At 45.6% G+C, this 18033-nt stretch overlaps 1 protein-coding gene across 12 annotated transcripts in view; it reads left to right on the top strand.

Moving 5' to 3' along the window:
- The window catches only part of tcf7l2 (transcription factor 7 like 2), a 109194-nt gene that overhangs the window by 73926 nt on the left and 17235 nt on the right, over nucleotides 1-18033 (top strand). For all 12 annotated transcript variants that reach the window (XM_080455522.1, XM_080455512.1, XM_080455521.1 and 9 more), the window contains 2 exons: nucleotides 14467-14599; nucleotides 17803-17905. In XM_080455522.1, coding sequence (XP_080311648.1) covers nucleotides 14467-14599; nucleotides 17803-17905 — 236 coding nt within the window. The remainder of the gene's footprint in view (nucleotides 1-14466; nucleotides 14600-17802; nucleotides 17906-18033) is intronic.

The following is an 18033-nucleotide window of genomic DNA, read 5'->3' as shown; positions in this document are numbered from 1 at the left end:
GGGGCTGTGATACCAGTGTCTGGGCTAGGCCGGATCAGCACCTGGAGAACAACGGGTCAATTTAGTATGTTCATCTGAGGGTTGCTAATGGTATTAGGGTGCCGGCAGGGTGGTCAGCAGGGGCCCAACGCTCCAAGGTGAGCCCACAGCTTGACCCCCCTGAACTCCCAGCAATTCACTATTGCTGGTCCACATCTGTGTTTTTTTTTGTTTCTTTCTACCCACACCCCCTCGATGCTTTTCACTTTATTTTTCTAGTTGTGTTCTTAGGGAGCTGGGGTGAAAATGAGTCTTAACGTGCTATAAATAAGACTGTGAATTTGCTCGTGAACCCTGGCATGAATAAGTGAAATGCAGAGAAAAGCCGTTCGGGCGTCAGATAATGGATGGGAAGCGCTCTCGGGCCGCACGCTAGACTTGACTTTGTGTTCGAGCCAAATTTCCCACAGTGTCTTAGACAAAAGACGTTGTGGCTTGAGGTTTGCATTTTCAAAACTAAGCAAAAGCTGCTGCAATGCTTTTGGGGGGGGACAGAGGCAAGGAATAAACTTAGATGGCATGCTATCTGTTAAATTTTTCAAGACAGGTACAGGTAAGGATGCTGGGTGGTTGAGGCACATATATTTCGGGGGGGAAAAATGCATTTTGAATATTTTAGCGGGACGTTCCTGAAAATGATTGTTCTCTGAGGTTCAGTGGTGTGGTGTGAATTTTTTCGTCGTCTTTTGTTTCTTAGCAGCGATCAAAAACAAATTGTGCATTGTGCTGTGCAAAATTGCACAAAGTGCTGTGTCTGACAGTTGTAGATAAAGGTTTGTGTGGTAAGCCACAGAGCTGGAACTGGCTGCTTGCCGTTGATGTTGATGATGATGTTGGAGATGCTTAGAGAAGGCTCCTGGTCGGGGCTAAAAGGCTGGTAGCGGGGTGGCGCTAACGGAGGCTTTCTGTGTGGTCCCCGGCTCTCGGTGCCGGGCTCCGGCGGCAAGAACGCTGGAGGTCCGTGCCTTGTTGTTTTTCTATGAATCTTTTATGTCAAATTTAGTGCCGGTATTATTCGCAACACCCGTACATTTTTATTTCTCCACATTTTAAACCTAGGTCAGAAAGCAAGAAATCCACCTCTTCTTAAAAAGAAAAAAGTAGAGAGAAAAAAAAAGAAAAGAGAAATCAAGGAGAATGATTCCTTCGTTTTTTTTTTATCAAAAAGAGGGGAGGGGGGGCGGGGTGACTGACGCCTTGAAATATAAATTTTGTCTGCTGTCATCAAAAGCGCTTGCAATTTGTGATTTCAATGCTTAAATAATGGCTAAAATTATGAGTCAAAATATTTCTATATCCCCACTCTTTTTTTCTTTTTTTTCTCGGAGGTTCCTGCAGCTCACGCACAATGAAATCTTGCTTCATTAAAAGTGTATTAATCTTGTCTTGTCTCCCGGGAGGTACCTTAAGATGATGTTGTGTCTTTTTCTTTAAATTGTTGGAGGAGAGGAAAAAAAATCTTCCAGATTTGGTCCCTGTCAGTCAGAAATAATTGTGTGCTTAATCTTGTCCCTGATGGATGACTTGGAGTTCAGCAATGGGCCAGCTCCAATGACAAATACAATATTAATATTCATTAACTGCTTTGACAATGCTAATTTTGATGCAGTGGTAAAGGGCCTTCCAAAGTTAGCGGCCAAAGCATCAGAGCTGCGCAAGGTGGCAAGATAATTTGTGCTGCTTTACTGCGCTCAAGGCTTTTAAAGTCTTAAGCAGGGGAAAAAAAGGCTAGGTACCACAAACAAAATAAAAGAGAAAGGGAAAAAGTTCAGACGCATTGGAAACCGGGACTGCGGAAGTAATACGATCAAGAGGCTGCTACAAAAATTTGACACCTCCAATGCCGCATCTTTTGAGTGAATATATATATTATTATTTTTTTATTTAAACAAAAACTTGCAGAAAAAGGAGCCTAACATGGTAAGTCAGCATATTCTCCACTTTCTTTTTGTTTAATCTTTTTGATCTTTTCAATTATCGCCATTTGAAGATCAATAGTCATTTCTTTCTTGCTGTGGTTAAAAGGCTCACAGCGGTGGTATGGTGGATGGTCGGATCACGGCTTTAAGAGTGGGCTTCCTCTCGTCGAGCCACCAGTTGGCCGGCTTGAATTTTCCCCACTGCCAGCTCCTCCACAAGACAAGGCAGGGTCTTGTTTCCATCTATTGGTATTTTTGTTATTGTTTTAACTGCTGTTGTTGGCTTGTTGTCTGGCGTGTTTGCCTTTGGAGTCGGGGGCTTCCTTTCCCCTCTTGTCATTTTGTCTTTAGAGAGTCCAGGAAGGAGAAGTTGGAGGTGCTAAAGCGCGAACAGTGTGACAGGCTCTTTTGGTGATAAATGTATGTTTTGGGTTTTTTTTCCCATTAAGTTGTCTTTTGTGCGGCTGTATTTTCCGGGGCGCCCGAAATCTAAATACGCGGCTACCGATGGGGCTAGGACCGATGCCACGCAACGCTCAGCCCCGATCGCGTTACTTTCTGTAGTTCTTTCCTTTTTCTTTTCTCGGTGACACATTTCTTCTTTTTTTTTTCCTCCTGCCCTTCGTTTGTGTTTTTGATTTTGTATTTAATTTAGTGCGACTAGCGGTGAATGGAGCGTGGCTAGTTTTGGGGATTAGTGACATGACAAGCGACACCCTGCTGCTTGAGTTTAGCCAAGTTAGGGGCAACTCCTATAGACAGCACTCCACTACCTTTATGTCAGCCAAGCAGCCCAATGAAAGCCTCGGTCTGCTCCCGCACTCTTTCTCTCGCTCTTTTTTTGGCGTTGTTCTTTCAACTTATCAAAGAAAAGAGAGATGGACACAAAAGGGTCTATTTGGGGGGGATATGAAGATGGGTGAGGGGGAGCAAGGGACTCCCGGTCAGTGTTGAAGAGGAGCGGAGCAGTGTGTGTGTGTGTGTGTGTGTGTGTGTGTGTGTGTGTGTGTGTGTGTGTAATGAGGGGGCTGAGAGTGAGCAGTTCTTTTCGGCCGCTCGCCTTGCCTCGCCGTGCTCCGGCTCCGCTGTGTGGGAGCTTGGACGTGGCTTGCCGAGGCGGCTCGCGTCGGCGTTCCTGGGCTCGCGGACGCTCTCTTATCGGCTTAACCCATCGGGCGTTAGCGAGGGGCTGCCGTAGATGAGGTGCTGCCCCCCAGTGGATTAGTGGGATGACATGGTGATGGGAGTCTGTTTGGAGTCTAGTGCACCACGGCGAGTGCCAGCATGCTTGTTTAAACCAGGAACCGAGCAGCACCCTGCGTTACAGCTCTTTTAAATGGTAAGCCTTTTTTCAATCTTTTGTTTCATAATGTCACCTGTGCTTTGTTCTCCGGTCGCTCGTGTGGTTTTACATTTTGTATTTATTTTTTAGATTAATTTAATTTGCAGATATTTCTGTGGCTTCCGTTTGCCAATTTATAATGGTTATGTTGCTAAGTGACAGATTGACAATTTGGGTAATGAAAGGCAGTGTTTGATTGCTTTGTCTTGACAGCCTGACAGGGAGTGTATTACTCCATGACATCAAACTAAAATACTGTTACCTTTTATTAGCTGGCAAACACGCAATCTTTATTTAATCTTTATTTCATATCCAGTTAATGACTAATTATGTGGTGAATTAAATACAGTTGTTGTAATTTTTGTGTGTGTGATATTTTAATAATTCCACACAATGTAACAGCCATTGTACACATTTCTGTTAACATCCAAAGTCAAAATCCTTTGATTTAATTCAAGTATTAGAGCATTCTTTAACAACATGATTATTGAATGATCTTTATTTGAAAGATTATTCAATCCTTGATATATATTCTTTTAATATAATAACTTTTTGATTTGTATAAAACACTGGTTTCTTCCAGCTGCCTGGTAGGGGTTCAACACATTGAAGTTGGAACTGTGTTTACAGTCATTTGTACTTTTTATTTTGTAGATTAATCTGACAAGATTTATTTTTCTTTCTTCCCTTGACAAACTTTTTGTTGTGCACTTTTTCTTGGTGTCATGCAAGCATGTGAGACAGTAACACAGGGCTGTGGGCTTTTTTCTTTTTTTTTGTATTCCCCCTGTCTCTTGTCTTCTGTGTTTGTGGCTTGGATGCCATTGTGGCGGAGGTGATTGGGAGCTGTCCATCACTCGCCTGCAAACTGGCAGTTTACTTAAGAAAGTGCATGGGGGACAAAAGGAGGGTGGCAGGAGTGTGGCGGGCCGGATGAATGGAGGGAGGGGAGGCAATTAGCCGCCACCTTGTCGGGGGCTCTTTTACTTGTCAAGCCGGAGCCCCGGCGCTATTGTCCAAGTCGTGTAAAGGACATTCCCAGGGCTTTTGTTTTGGCATTAAGGGCCTCAGGACTGCCTGCTGCAAGCCAGGAGAGAAGCAGGATGCTAATTCTGACACACGGGAGAGATAAAGTACAGGGGGAAAACGAAAGAACAGTGGAGAAACAAATGAAAAGAAAAAGGGTTGTTGTGAACTTTTCAAATGCACCTTGTCTTACTGGAGCAGAGAAATAATTTGTTATGATGCCGTGAATTTCTCTAATTGTATTTTATATAATTCTTAACGCTGTTGAATTTATAGACGATCCTTTTATGCCAAAATTATCTTAGCAATTTAGGTTTATGTTTGTTGTGTGGTTGTATCAAAAATGTTGCGTTATTAAGGGAGAAATCAAAGAAGACGTTTGTTCATCTGAATGAAGTAATTGTTTGATTGTTTAAAGTGGATTTCCTCTATGATCAACATTGAATGGTTATTATTGTTAGGAGATATTTTCCTGAAATATCCCTTTTTCCCCTTTTAAATATATGGACATTTTCCCAATAATACAGTATTGAGACATTTTATGCATTTGTGATTAAGGGAAACATAATCTCATGGCATCAATGAGTAGCATTGAAAAAGTTAAATATTAATTGTATTATTATTTCAAACTGATATATTTCTGCACTCATATTTAAACATATATTTTTCTACACACACACACACACACTCTAATTCTAAATGTATTTTTTGTATAATATAGATTTATTAGTAAAGCATCTCTGTTGATTACCATTTTTCTAAAGAGCCCATGACCACATAAAGGACACACAACAGACTACAGGCTATTGTAACAGAATAACAGAACATTAAAAGTTAGTAGCAGCCTTAATGTCTCTGCACACCGGTACGGCCTGTACAGTACATTTTCTGGCTCGTCTTTTGCACCTCGTAAAAAAAGAAAACGTAAGCCGCTCTGTTTCGCAGGAGAGCTAAATATTGGAAAAGAAGCTAATAAATGAACCAAAGCAAAAAGGTGACATAATTGTAGAGAGAAGGAGAGCAGAGGGGGGGGGGGGGGGCTGGGGGATTCTGCTGGAGGCCGCGATCAGAGGAGCCTCGGACAGGAAGAGGTTAGATGGAGTGGAGAGAAGAATCGTGCCATATTTCCCTTATTTTGTTTAACCACTTAAACCCTCTATTCTTTTAAAACGGGCCAGAGTTGCAAACTCTACTTGTTACTCTCTTTTTTCCTTTCTTTTTTCCCCACTCTTAGACCAAATCTCTTTGCCAAAAATAGCCGATCTACAAGCTCACAACTTGTACATTTTGGCTATTTTTGGCGAATGTGGTTAACCCACTTAAGCCCTACGCGACTCGTTATGTGTTTGTAGATTCGGCTATTTTTTAAAATGTAGATTTTTTTTTTCATATTTAGGAATAATTAGAAACATTTAGGAAACTTGAAAAATCTAGAAAATGTTTGAACATTTTTGGGACGCCAGGGTGAAAGTGGATAATTATTTTTTTTAAGAAGCAGAGAAAGCTCGAGTAGATGCCAAGCAGAGTTAGATGCCAAGTCCATGTCTCAGAGAGAGAGAGAGAGAGGGAGAGGGAGAGATGAGGGTGGGGGGGAACACACAGATAAATGACTGTTGGCCACACTTTGCTGAGCCTGCCCTCCCTTTGTGCATGTTGTTGTGTCTCGTTTCTCGATCTTTCTCTTGTTTCTCTCCCTCTCTCTTTCTGTCTCTCTTTCTGCTGCCTTCTCTCTCGTCTTTGTCTCTGTCTCTTCCCTTGCTCGCTTTACCTTGTTGTAGCCAACGCTTTTCAAGCTGCCAGTTCATCTCTGGGCGTCCTGGAGGCACAGCAAGGCCACACACACACACACACACACACACACACACACACACACACACACACACACACACACACACACACACACACACACACACACACACACACACACACTACATTATTCTTAGAAACACACACACAAATCCAGTGTACAGTACACAGTCGCAATTTGGGTATTAACAGATATTTTATTTTGTGTGTGTATATATAGTATACGTGTATTTGTATAAATATGTATGTGTGTATATTCATATTATATATATGTGTGTGTGTATATATATATATATATATATATATATATATATATATATATATTTACACATATATATATATATTTACACATATATATATATATATATATATATATATATATATATATATATATATATATGTATATGTATATATATATATATATATTTACACACATATTATTTATCTATACGCATACATACATACATACATACATACATACATACATACATACATACATACATGCATGTGTGTGCTGGTGGAATGATTCTGCTCTGCTGAAAAGCTTCACACTATATATAAATATATATATATATATATTATTTCTTTTTGTGCAAACTTCCCCCTCCCGCATTCCATGCCATGTCTTCACTGCTAGCCCTTCCTGTCGTCGGCGTCAAAACCTTTCTCCTGAAGATGAAGAAGAGAGAGCGCCGGTGGTCTGCCGTGGTTTACGTAGCAAAGGATTCTGGGCTGCGGCGGGGTGGGTTTGTTTGTTTGTTTGTCTGACTGTCGGGGAATGAGCGCTGCATTCAGTGAGTGTGTGTTGTGTGAGTAGCAAGACTAGGCCTTAGACCCCCACCACCCCCCTTCACCCCCAACCGCTACTACGTCCTCTAATGACACAACCTTAAGGGGACAATGGTCGTCCGGATCGCGTGAACACAGCAGGGGGGGGGGGATAGACAACACAACACACACTCATGCTCGGCCTGGACGCTCCACACTCACACACCCGCGAAGACACAGACGCGCACGTGGAGTATTGGGCAGGCTTTTCCCAGGCCGGAACAGGCGGGGGGGTGGTGGTGGTGGTGAGGAGCAGGACGGGGTCATGTACCCCAGGGATGGAGCGCTGGTCGGGCCGGAGGAGGAGAGGGAAGGCGAGCAGGGAGACGGGAGCTCCGAGGCCGCCGCGCTCTCTCTCCTCCGGCAGGTGGCATGGTGGCAGTGGCACGTTAATCTCAGCAGCTGGGTGAGTAACACTGCACCCCCCCCCCCCCTGCTTCTCTATCTCTCTCTCTCTCTCTCTGTCTCTCTCTCTCTCTCTCTTTCCCCTCACCTCTCTCTCTCTCTCTCTCTACATCCCTCTCTCTCTCTGTTGCAGCTGTTTATCTTATCATTAAAGTCGTAGCATGAGACAGGTTCACATAGCATCTCGGTGTTGTTGGTGGGAGAAAGGGGGGGGGGGGGGTGGTAGGACTGGCGCTGGTGGCCATCTGCTTTTAAAGACCGTTTCTTATCTGGTATTCTATTATTGGAGCAGGGGTGTGTGTGCGCGCGTGCGTGCGTGTGTTGTATTATTCATCTTTGCTGTGTTAGCTTGTGATAGTGTGCTAGCTTTTTTTTATTTTATATTCTAGTAAACACTGACTGACAAGCTGATGACGATATTTGATGCCACAAATAATTGCATTCTTAGATCATTTTCTTAGGTGCTCACAGATAAAACAATTGGAGAAAATACTATAAATATTATAATTAGATTTTTTTTTTAATGTATTGCGCTCACACATGTTAAGCTTAAATGATAAATAAACATTATTTTGCAGATGCTTTTGCGATGATTTGACTTCGTAATCAAAAGACTGAATGCATAGTTAAGCAGAGTACATTTGTATACACCATCACACAACGGTGTCGCTTGCCGAAAACAACTGATCTACATCATTTTTGCTTGTAGATCATTTATTTTAGGCAAGCGATAAATAAGGCTCCTCTTTTAAGTCAGGTAGGACAACTCAAAAGGCTGTTCACAATTACAGTAAAAAGGTTTTGGCGCGCACACGTGTTATTTAGAGAGTACAATTCTAGCCAACACCACCCCATATATACGTATATAAGCAATTTGCAGCACAATTTATTTATCCGCGACACATTAGAAACGAGTCCCCCTCTCTGCAATTCTATTTGATGTCGGGAAGATAGCAAGAAAAGCTAAAATGGTGCTGAATGACTTGAGTGCTGCCGGTAGGAGATGGGGGAGTAAAAGGCTCTGGCCCACATAATATTTTTGTTCGCCGCTCTGATCAAGCAGCCGGCGTGTCAGTGCAGCAAAGTGAATAGATTAACTTTTAAATACGGCGTGGTCTCGGGAGCCCCCCGTCGGCCCTCCGAGACTCGTCTCCTGTCTCTGTGAGAAAACTGATCAACACCTCTCTGTATCGGCTTCTAAATCTAAATGCCCTTTTTTCTCATCACGCCATTCCCCTCTCGAATATCACAAGGATTTTTTTCCCTCCTTATTAACCTAGAAATAAATATAATAATAGATTGTATTATGTAAAGTAATATATATAGGCACATCTTGGCCCTGAGGAATCTCAGATGTGTGGGAGCATTTCCTAAGATGTTGAGGTTGAGTGATGGCTTGTGATTGACATGTTTTGATCGGGTTGACATTGATTGAACTCGGTGCTAAAGGTAATATTTTGAGCGTGTGTGTGTGTGTGTGTGTGTGTGCACGCTGGTACGATGCAGAGTTTGCTCACAGATTAAGATCTCCAGCCTGGAGGGGGCAGTACTCCGGTACTCTTCCTCCCCAAGGACAAACTCTTGCAGAGGAGCTGAAGATTCCATCAAGGCAACATCTGAATTCATTCACACTGATGGCAGCAGTTTGTACTTTTCGTTGTAATCTCCTCCTCCTCCTCTCCGGCAAACACAAACACAAATCATTCTTTCTGACACTGTGTGTGTGTGTGTGTGTGTGTGTGTGTGTGTGTGTGTACGCATGCTTTTATGCATGGTGTCCTGCACTGTGCTTTGGACGCGGGCCACTGGCACGTTCCGGGAGAAGCGCAGGGGGCGCTCAGGCAGCTTTTTCTGCTTGCTTTGGAATTTGTAGGTCTGAGAGAGCCCCCCCCCCTACACCCCATCCATCACCATGCTGTCAGCCCCCACCCCACGTCACGTCTCTCTCTCTCTCTCTCTCTCTCTCTCTCTCTCTCTCTCTCTCTCTCTCTCTCTCTCTCTCTCTCCCTCTCTGTCCTGTCCTCCTTCCTCCGGCCCCCAACCCCACTACAGCTCATTAGAGCCCCCCGCAAGCCCCTGTGACAACTCATCATATCATGACATAAAGCAGAGAGAGAGAGAGAGAGAGAGCGAAAAAGGCCTTCTGGGGCCTCCAGTGCTCCCCCCCCCCCCTTCTCCCCGCCGCCCTCAAACCCACAGGTCAGCAAGGTCAACCACCTTCACATTTAGGTCTCAGATTGGCGCTGGGAGTTGCCACCGGGCGGAAATGCAAGGCCAACAGCTTTTTCCTGTCGGGGACCCCCCCCCCCCACCTCTCCCCCTTCTCTCTCTCTCTCTCTCTATCCCTCTCATTCCCTCTGCCCTGCTGTCACTTTCTCAGCCCCCCCCCCCCAGAGGGCTGACATGAAGCGGCTCAGAGACGGCCGTTCATTTGTCCACTTCACAGGCCTGCAGAAGGCCTTTTTTCATTTGTTTTAACCCAGTCGCAAATGCATGGCGTGCATCATTCCAGGTGCTTCTCCTGCTCGCAACACAGAAAGGCTTTTTAACTGATTCCTGAAATGGACGAACATCTCAGAGAGAGAGAGAGAACAGGATGTGAGTCCCCCCCCCCCCCCCCCTCTCAGCTTAGTTGTCCGTGGCCAGTGAACCTACGGGAGGCCCCCTGTGGTTGGGTGGCTGCGGAGACGGCCTGAAGGTCAGGGGTCAGCCAGTGATGACGTGTGTGTTTTCTTATACTCAGCTGCTGTGCTATTTTGGGGACTGTAAGTCTGCCAAGAGTGGACACTTGGAAGTATTGCACAGCTGTAAGTGTGTGTGTGTGTGTGTGCGTGTGTACACACGCTTGTGTCTTTGACAACATGTACTTGTGTATACTTATAATGAGGGGGGTGGCGGGCAGGTCGGACATGCAGGAAGTCCTCTTTGTCTCGGTTTTGTCTTTTGTCGGAGTGAAGTGAGTGAAGCCTCCCACGTAGCGTGCCTTTTGTTGCACTGTGTTCCCTGGACTGTGGCCGCCGGGCCGCCCCCCGGTGGTCTGCAGGGCCCAATGCAGGGCCCTCTGCCCAGGCAGGTGCAGGTGCACCTCAATGCTAAGTGGCCACGGAAAGATGTTGTCCCAGGGAGGAGAAGTGAACGGCAGAGACCCATGTCAGTCAAGTGTGTGTGTGTGTGTGTGTAGATGAAATACAAATAATTGAAAGATTGTGCGTGTCTGTACAGTAGGTGTAAGTTCTAAGTTGTACATTAGGGCTTGTGGGATTTGGGAAAAAGCCTGGCTAAGACCTAGATCCAGGAGACAAAGCCCTGTGTCAACGGTGAGCTAAAGTGATATCCTGTGTAATGTGCACAAAAACGGCAATGGCGGATCATGGAGCCTCTTAATAGTTCCTGGAAGTAGAGATTGCAGCAGAACAAACTATTTGTGATGCACTTTTAAACGTTAAGATGTTTAAAGAGTCAGATTGCACACTGAAATATGCACAGACAACTGTCTGTGTCAACTTTATTGTTTTTTTTTCTTGTTGCTCTTATGTTATTTATGTGTGTGTAATCTCGGCGTCATTGTAAATGAGGGTCTCCCTCAATGATCTCTCCGAGAATCTTAAATAAAGGTTGAATGAATGAACATTAACTGGAACTATTTGACGTCTTGAGCATATTGGACATGACTCACTCATAATTTTAATGAACACTTTGTGGTGTAGCTCTCTGTTCACACAAGATGTGGTGGCATTTCTTTTCTTTTCTTATAGCAGTAAGTGTATATATAGTTAGGTGATTGGAGGAAAGGACAGTGGCTATAGAAGCAGCTAACTAGACCAGTGGTTCTCAACCTTTTCTGAATCAGGGCCCACCTCTGGGCACTTAACTCGCCGTGTTAAGTGGCCAGATGGGTGGGCCACGTGACTTTTCAGAGCATGTTTATTTTAATGATTAGGATAATCTGTGTTCTGGCTTAGATCAATGGAACCAATTTAGTATACTTCAAGTTTGTATTATCACAATGAAAACTCATTTTTCAAGGTTTTAAAGGAAAACACTGAAATGTTTTTGTACAGAAATTTATTTTATATTAATGTTACCAATAAAATATTTTATTTTATTATTATTATTTGAGGGCCCACTTGCAATATCCTCACGGCCCACCGAGTGGGCCCCGGCCCACAGGTTAAGAACCACAGAGCTAGACTGTTGCATATTGCTCTGAGCTTTTCAGCCTCCAAAAAATGAAAAGAAAACGCGCTCTGGTAGCCAAGTGACTATGATGTAAATTGGTTGGCTTCTCTCCTTCTCTCTCTCTAACTCTCTCTCGCTCTGTGTGTGTCTCTCTCTCTCTCTCTCTCTCTCTCTCTCTCTCTCTCTCTCTGTGTCTCTCTCTCACCCTCTGTCTAAATGTGGGCTCAGTGGATGAGCGCGGTGAACTGTCCTCTCAATGGCCAGGGCCCCGCGGACAAAAGAACCCATTTAAATGGCCACTAAAGCCTTTCAGCGGCGAGAGAATTGACAACATTCTTTCACATCATTACTGAGGAGGGGAGGAGCGCACGGGGACGGGGAGGGGTGCAAAAGGGTTAGGAGAGAGGGAGACAGGGAGGGAGGGAGGGAGAGAGAGGGACCGACAGAGGGGACGTCCAGGCCAGGGCATCGGTGGCATTCAGCGGGCCGGGTCATCGGAGGTGTGTGGCAGCTGTCACAACTTCACCCCCCCACCCCCCACCCTCACCCTCACCGACTCCCAGTGATTTCCAGCATCTCTGCTTGTTTCTTTTCTTTTCTTATTTCTCTGTCTGTATATAAATGTATACTAGATGTGTAGATCAGATCAGGAGGCGTCGTCATACGCAGGAAGGAATGCCTCGGTTTGTGTTCCTTTTTAATGAGATCTATTCTACCAATACCACCACGCGCGCGCACACACACACACACACACACACACACACACACACACACACACACACACACACACACACACACACACACACACACACACACACACACACACACACCTCCCCTTTGCATCTCTCCCTCTCTCTCTCTCTCTCTCCCCCTCTCCCTCTCCCTCTCTCTCTCTCTCTCTCTCTCTCATGGTCTTTTCAGCTCAGGGCTGTGAATGAGTCCCATGAGTCCTCCTCTCTCCGTCTCCCTGGAGTTCTCCTGGGCTTCATTAATGTTTCATTGGGACCATGGCAATGGGGAATACACCCCCGTACCCCCCTCTCTCTCTCTCGCTCTCTCTCTACACCCCCCCCCCCCACCCCTCTTCTCCTCGCTAGAGGATTGAGGTTTAGAATCTGCAGCCTCGTACGCTCTCTCCATGCAGTCTGTGGGATGGGGGGGGGTGGGGGGGGGTTGGTGGTGGGTGCTTCAATCACCCGTGTTAGAATTTGCCCACCAAATCTTGGGTGGATGAGGCTTCAACGGCAGAGCTACTGAAGCAGCCACACAGTGTTGTTTCACTCTAAGCCCCCGATTTATACTTAGTCACACGATGGTGTCCCGGACGCGCCGCGTCCCGCGAGCTCGTAGGCCGGGGCTATTTGCGGGGCGGCGGGAGACAACCAGCGCGTTAGCTAACGTATAAATCAGGGGGCTTAAGCCTCGAGCGGCCCGCGGAGATGATTGGGTTTCATTATATTAAGCTCTGCACGCGTTTATCTTACCCTGGGCTTCACGGCTTTTTGCATTTGTATAGTCAATGAGCGTTGGCCCCCCCGATTGAGCGTCTTACGTATGCATGATGCATGTATGTATGCATGTATCCATGTATGTATGTATGTATGCCCCCCCCTGCCAACATCTAGTCCCATTAACGCGCTTTCAGCGTCCATTGGAAACGTGCCACGGTGGTTGTCTTTAGCCTCAGTCTGGGTTTGGGATACTAATGAGGGGTGTTTGGGCTGGACGAAAGCCCGACTGAACAAACACGCACATGTGCGCGCGCGCACACACACACACACACACACACAGACACACACAGACACACACAGACACACACATCCAGACTCTCACACGGAGCTGAGCACATCATTCATGTTATGATAAGCCTGATTAGTGGTGCTTGTTGGTCTGCTGAGGGCAGACTGAGGAAGTGTGGATAAAGAGGTGAGAGTCAGAGGAGCGCTAATCTGGTTATCTTGTGGTTGGGGACTGTGTGCAATAGAGAGAGAGAGAGAGAGAGCGTGTGTGTGTCCCAGCCTGATGAGTGCGGCTGAGCTGTGGTTAACATCGGGCCCACGGCTACACACACACACACACACACACACACACACACACACACACACACACACACACACACACCCCTAAAGCGCCACTGTAATCTTTGGCTAATTGAAAAGGAAAAAGAGAGGGGGGAGTCTACACCACTTAGGAGCACAAAAAGCAGATTACATTGCTTAAACTAATTTGGCCAAAATGCAGAAATGGATTTTCTTGCCTCCCACCCCCGCCCCAAACCCCTCTTCTTTTTTTTTCTCTCCTCTTTTTTTCTTTTATTACAATACTGCCTATCCTGTGTGTGAAGCAGACCCTGGGGGGATAGGGGGAGCAGCGAGGCGAATGGTAGAGGAGGAGGAGGAGGAGGAGAGGAGAGACTCAAGGAAAGGAAAGGAGAGGAGAGCGCTGACTGCCGCTGCTAATGACTGGATTTACACGCGCTGGCTTGATTTAGTGGTTTGCAGATTGATCGATCACCGCCACCGCTGGTGGTTAGCGGTCCCTCGTCACACGTACCAGCTCTGAATGTGAAATGGCAGCCCGACCACCACCCCCCCCCCCCCCCCCCCCAGCCAGCCCCTCAATCCGTTTAGATTGCATTACTGGATTCCGGGGGTGACACCACAGAAGTGTTCTTAATTACAAACCGCACTATTTTCACTGTGGTGGCGTGGTGGTTTGGCGCGCCGACAGCAGCCAGAATTTGATAGCCCTTGTTACGACGAGAGCCTTCCCTCTCAGCCAAGATGTAATTCTGTGGCAGGCGCCTGCAATCTCCTACCCCCTAACCCAAATATTAACACCCAGGCCTTCTCTTTTTTTTTCCTTCTCCCTCCCCTCCTCTCTCTCTCTCTCTCTCTATCCCTCCTTTTTCTCTCGCTACAGTCTAATAAGGTTCCAGTGGTACAGCACCCTCACCATGTGCACCCGCTCACGCCTCTGATTACGTACAGCAATGAGCACTTCACACCGGGGAACCCGCCGCCCCACCTACAGTCAGACGTGGATCCCAAAACAGGTACGACTTAACGCACACACACACACACACACACACACACACACACACACACACACACACACACACACACACAAATGCACACTCACATCTCACACTGTCTGCCATTCATTCCTACAAGTCACACAGGTCTCAAGGGGAGGGGCGCCACCAGAGGGGCCTTTTAGAAAGAGGAAAATGGGGGGCGATAATAAATCATAAGAAATTTCAATCATAAGAAAAAAAGAATACAAATGGGTGTAAACATATATATACGTATTTTAGAAATGGCTAAATAGGCCCGGACCGCTGGGTCCACTTCGGCTCAATGTAGCCTGACAGCGAGTTGCGGGTTCGAGTCCCGAGCCCGATACTGCGTGTCATTCCGCATATCGTATCTCTCTCCCCATTTCCTGTCTCTCTTCACTAATACTATCCAATAAAGGCAGAAAAAGACACACACAAAAATAAATGGCTAAATAACAGACTTACAAGCTCACAATGTGATGTGACGCATTGTGAGCTTGTAGATCTGCAATGTTTGCTTATTTTCCCCCCCAATTCTTTTTCTTTTTCTTTTTCTGCCATTTCCCAATAGGAGGGCTGCACCCAGCGGCTATGGCTATTTTGGGGTATTCGGCATTGAAAGGTTTGCTATAAACCCCCTGCTCTAAGTCTCCCAAATAAACTTCTCATCTCATGAAGGGATACGTTGAGATCTCTCTTTATCTTTTTTTTTTCCCTTTCCCCCTTTGCCAGCCTAAAATGTAATTCTCTACTGATGCTCAGGTTCACTGAGAAGTCACAGCAGGCTGTTTGCCGCTGTGTGTTGGAAAGGAGACACATTCTCTCCACATTCTTGTGACAAGAGACCCACCAAGTTGAAAAACCCCATGTTTTATGGAGCATCGCTGCTGTCATTAGTTATGGATTTGATGAAAAATGTTTTGGACTGGGTTTACGAAAAAGAAGCGAGCCTGCCCACAGCCCCTTCTCCCACAACCATTCAACTTAGATTTATTTTAAAGCAATTTCATTCATTTCCACGACCATTTTGTCAAAACATTTCCTCTGTTTGTTATTTATTTTCTCTGGGAACAGCACAACCTTTCAGGTTAATGTACTTTCAGCGTGGTGAATAATGTCCTGCTTTTTTCCAGTGGTCTCTAGTGGATTCAGTGTTTTTAGGTAATAATGTTCCCATATTAAGATCGTCCTCACAAAGGGCCAATAACGAGCCCAGCTGCTGTTTAATGTACTGCTTAATGGTGCTGCTTAATTGAGCTTAGTGTTTAATTAATGAACGAGCTATGCTAGGACTTGGAACACTGGGTGCAATGTGATAATGTCGCCGGGGGCTTTTCTGTTGACAGAACTTGCCTTGGTTAACACAGTAATGGCAGAGATAATCGGAGGGCCTTTTAAAAAAAGTCTGCTTCGCCCATTTCCTGTCTTTATTTTGCCGTCTTCATCATATTTAAAAGCTACATTTGGACGCAGCCTAGTAAATATGTCCACTTTGGACACAAACTGTTCCACAGGCAACCGTTGTCGAACACTGACGGAAACCTTGGCCCCCGTCTCGTTGTTGTTGCATACCTGGCTCCAACTCCGGGACTCTGGGTGTGGTCGCTTAGCCGTCGAGGACTGATTTGTGAGAGCAGACCTAGGCTCTGTGGAACTGCTCAACTGGCTCCGCTTACTGGCTTCCAAAACTGCACTCCGGCAACAGCTGCAACAGCTGGCCAGATGTAACAGAATGCCCCTTTGCAAAGAAAAGTCCCTCTTGTTACCCGGCTACGCTTTTTCTGCCCATCCAGTATTCCCTTTGTCATGAAAGAGAGTTATTTTTAATGCAGAACATGTAGAGTCACATGAACCTTTTTTTCTCGAGGCATTTTTATTCAGCACAGCCTGCTGATGACGTTTCTTTACTCTTGCCTCTCAGCTGCCGTGGAAGGCGAAGTGGTGACGTTTGGTGGATTTTGGTTGATCGATGTCCCCAAGGTGGACACCGCCGTTGTTAACCCATTTAGACCGGCAAAGCATATGTCATTTTAGATTTGAACCTCTATAACCATTATTTTATACTTAAAATATACAATAATAGCAGATATACAAGCTTGTAGATTTGTTATTTTTGAAAAATCATGAACATTTTTGCAAATCTTTGAATATATATATATTTAAAGCGAACATTTGTTACTCAAATCTTTGCTTCTGGGGGGTCCCTGGAACTAAATATTTTGAGATGGGGGTCCGCGGCCAAATACATATAATTTTGCGGGTCCTTGACATGAAAAAGTTTGAGAACCACTGATATTATACCAACAGACATTTTGTGGAATCGGCCTCAGGTCTTAATGGGTTAAATGTAGGGACAAGTTGGACTATTGAAGTTGCAACCGTTGAAATGCCTTCAGTACGCGGAGAGAGAGAGCAGGATCCACCTGCGCGCCGAACTCGTGTCTCGTTTATAAACCGTCAACATTACATCACAGTTATTGTGTTTCGCTTCACTTCTCGAAACCTCAATTATTTCCCATGGTTAATCTTCTGATTCAGTAGACAAATTGCGACAAGAAAGACGATGCTGGTGTGAGCCGAAGCTCTCCCTCCCTCCCTCCCCCAACACGTGCCACCGCCGCCTCAAAAGGCCTTTGATCAGGTGGCGTGATTTTTAGCGCCGTGTGTGTGTGTGCATGTGAACACAACAGGAGCAGGTGGGGAAGAGGTGGTGGGGGGGGGGGGCTTCCCCCACCTGCTCCTCCTCCTACTCCTCTTCATCAGCCGCTCTGTCTGCACTCGGTGTCCCGTTCGGTTGTGAATTAGGGTTTGGGATCCAGGAAGCCAGGGGAGGAACCAGATCCAATCGGTTCAATCCATCACATTTGGAACCGCTTTCATCACACTGTCAGAGCTGGTATGTGGACTCCACGTCTGCTATACAATTACAATACCGGTGGTTCTCAAACTTTTACATTTCAAGGACCACCATGACTCTTGAGAGTTAACGCATCCGTTTGTAACGCCCCTATAGGAATCGCTAAAGGGAACCATTAAGGAATCGGACCGTAAAGAGGGAATCGTTAAGGAACCGGGAATTGTTCAAATCCTTAAATGATCCCAACCCTAGTTGTGAAGCTCAGATATTGAACGGTGACAGATATTTGTTTGATAAGAGAGATTTGATATCTGATGACACATTTCCTTCTCTCTCTCTCCAGGAATCCCAAGGCCACCACATCCTCCAGACATATCTCCTTATTATCCACTGTCGCCAGGCGCAGTCGGCCAAATCCCCCATCCGCTAGGATGGTTAGTACCACAGTAAGTAACGGCCACTTTTTTTATACATATATATATATATACACTATATTCTTCCTGTCTGTTTCTACTGCAGTCGCTCATCAAATGGAGTGAAACGACTATAAGCTAAGCTGCTTCCAGAACCTCAC

Source organism: Gymnoscopelus braueri (assembly GCF_963280865.1).
Source record: "Gymnoscopelus braueri genome assembly, chromosome: 17".
NCBI classification, from domain to species: Eukaryota; Metazoa; Chordata; class Actinopteri; order Myctophiformes; family Myctophidae; genus Gymnoscopelus; species Gymnoscopelus braueri.
The sequence above is the reverse complement of the archived record's forward strand: the minus strand, read 5'-3'. Positions and strand labels throughout refer to the sequence as shown.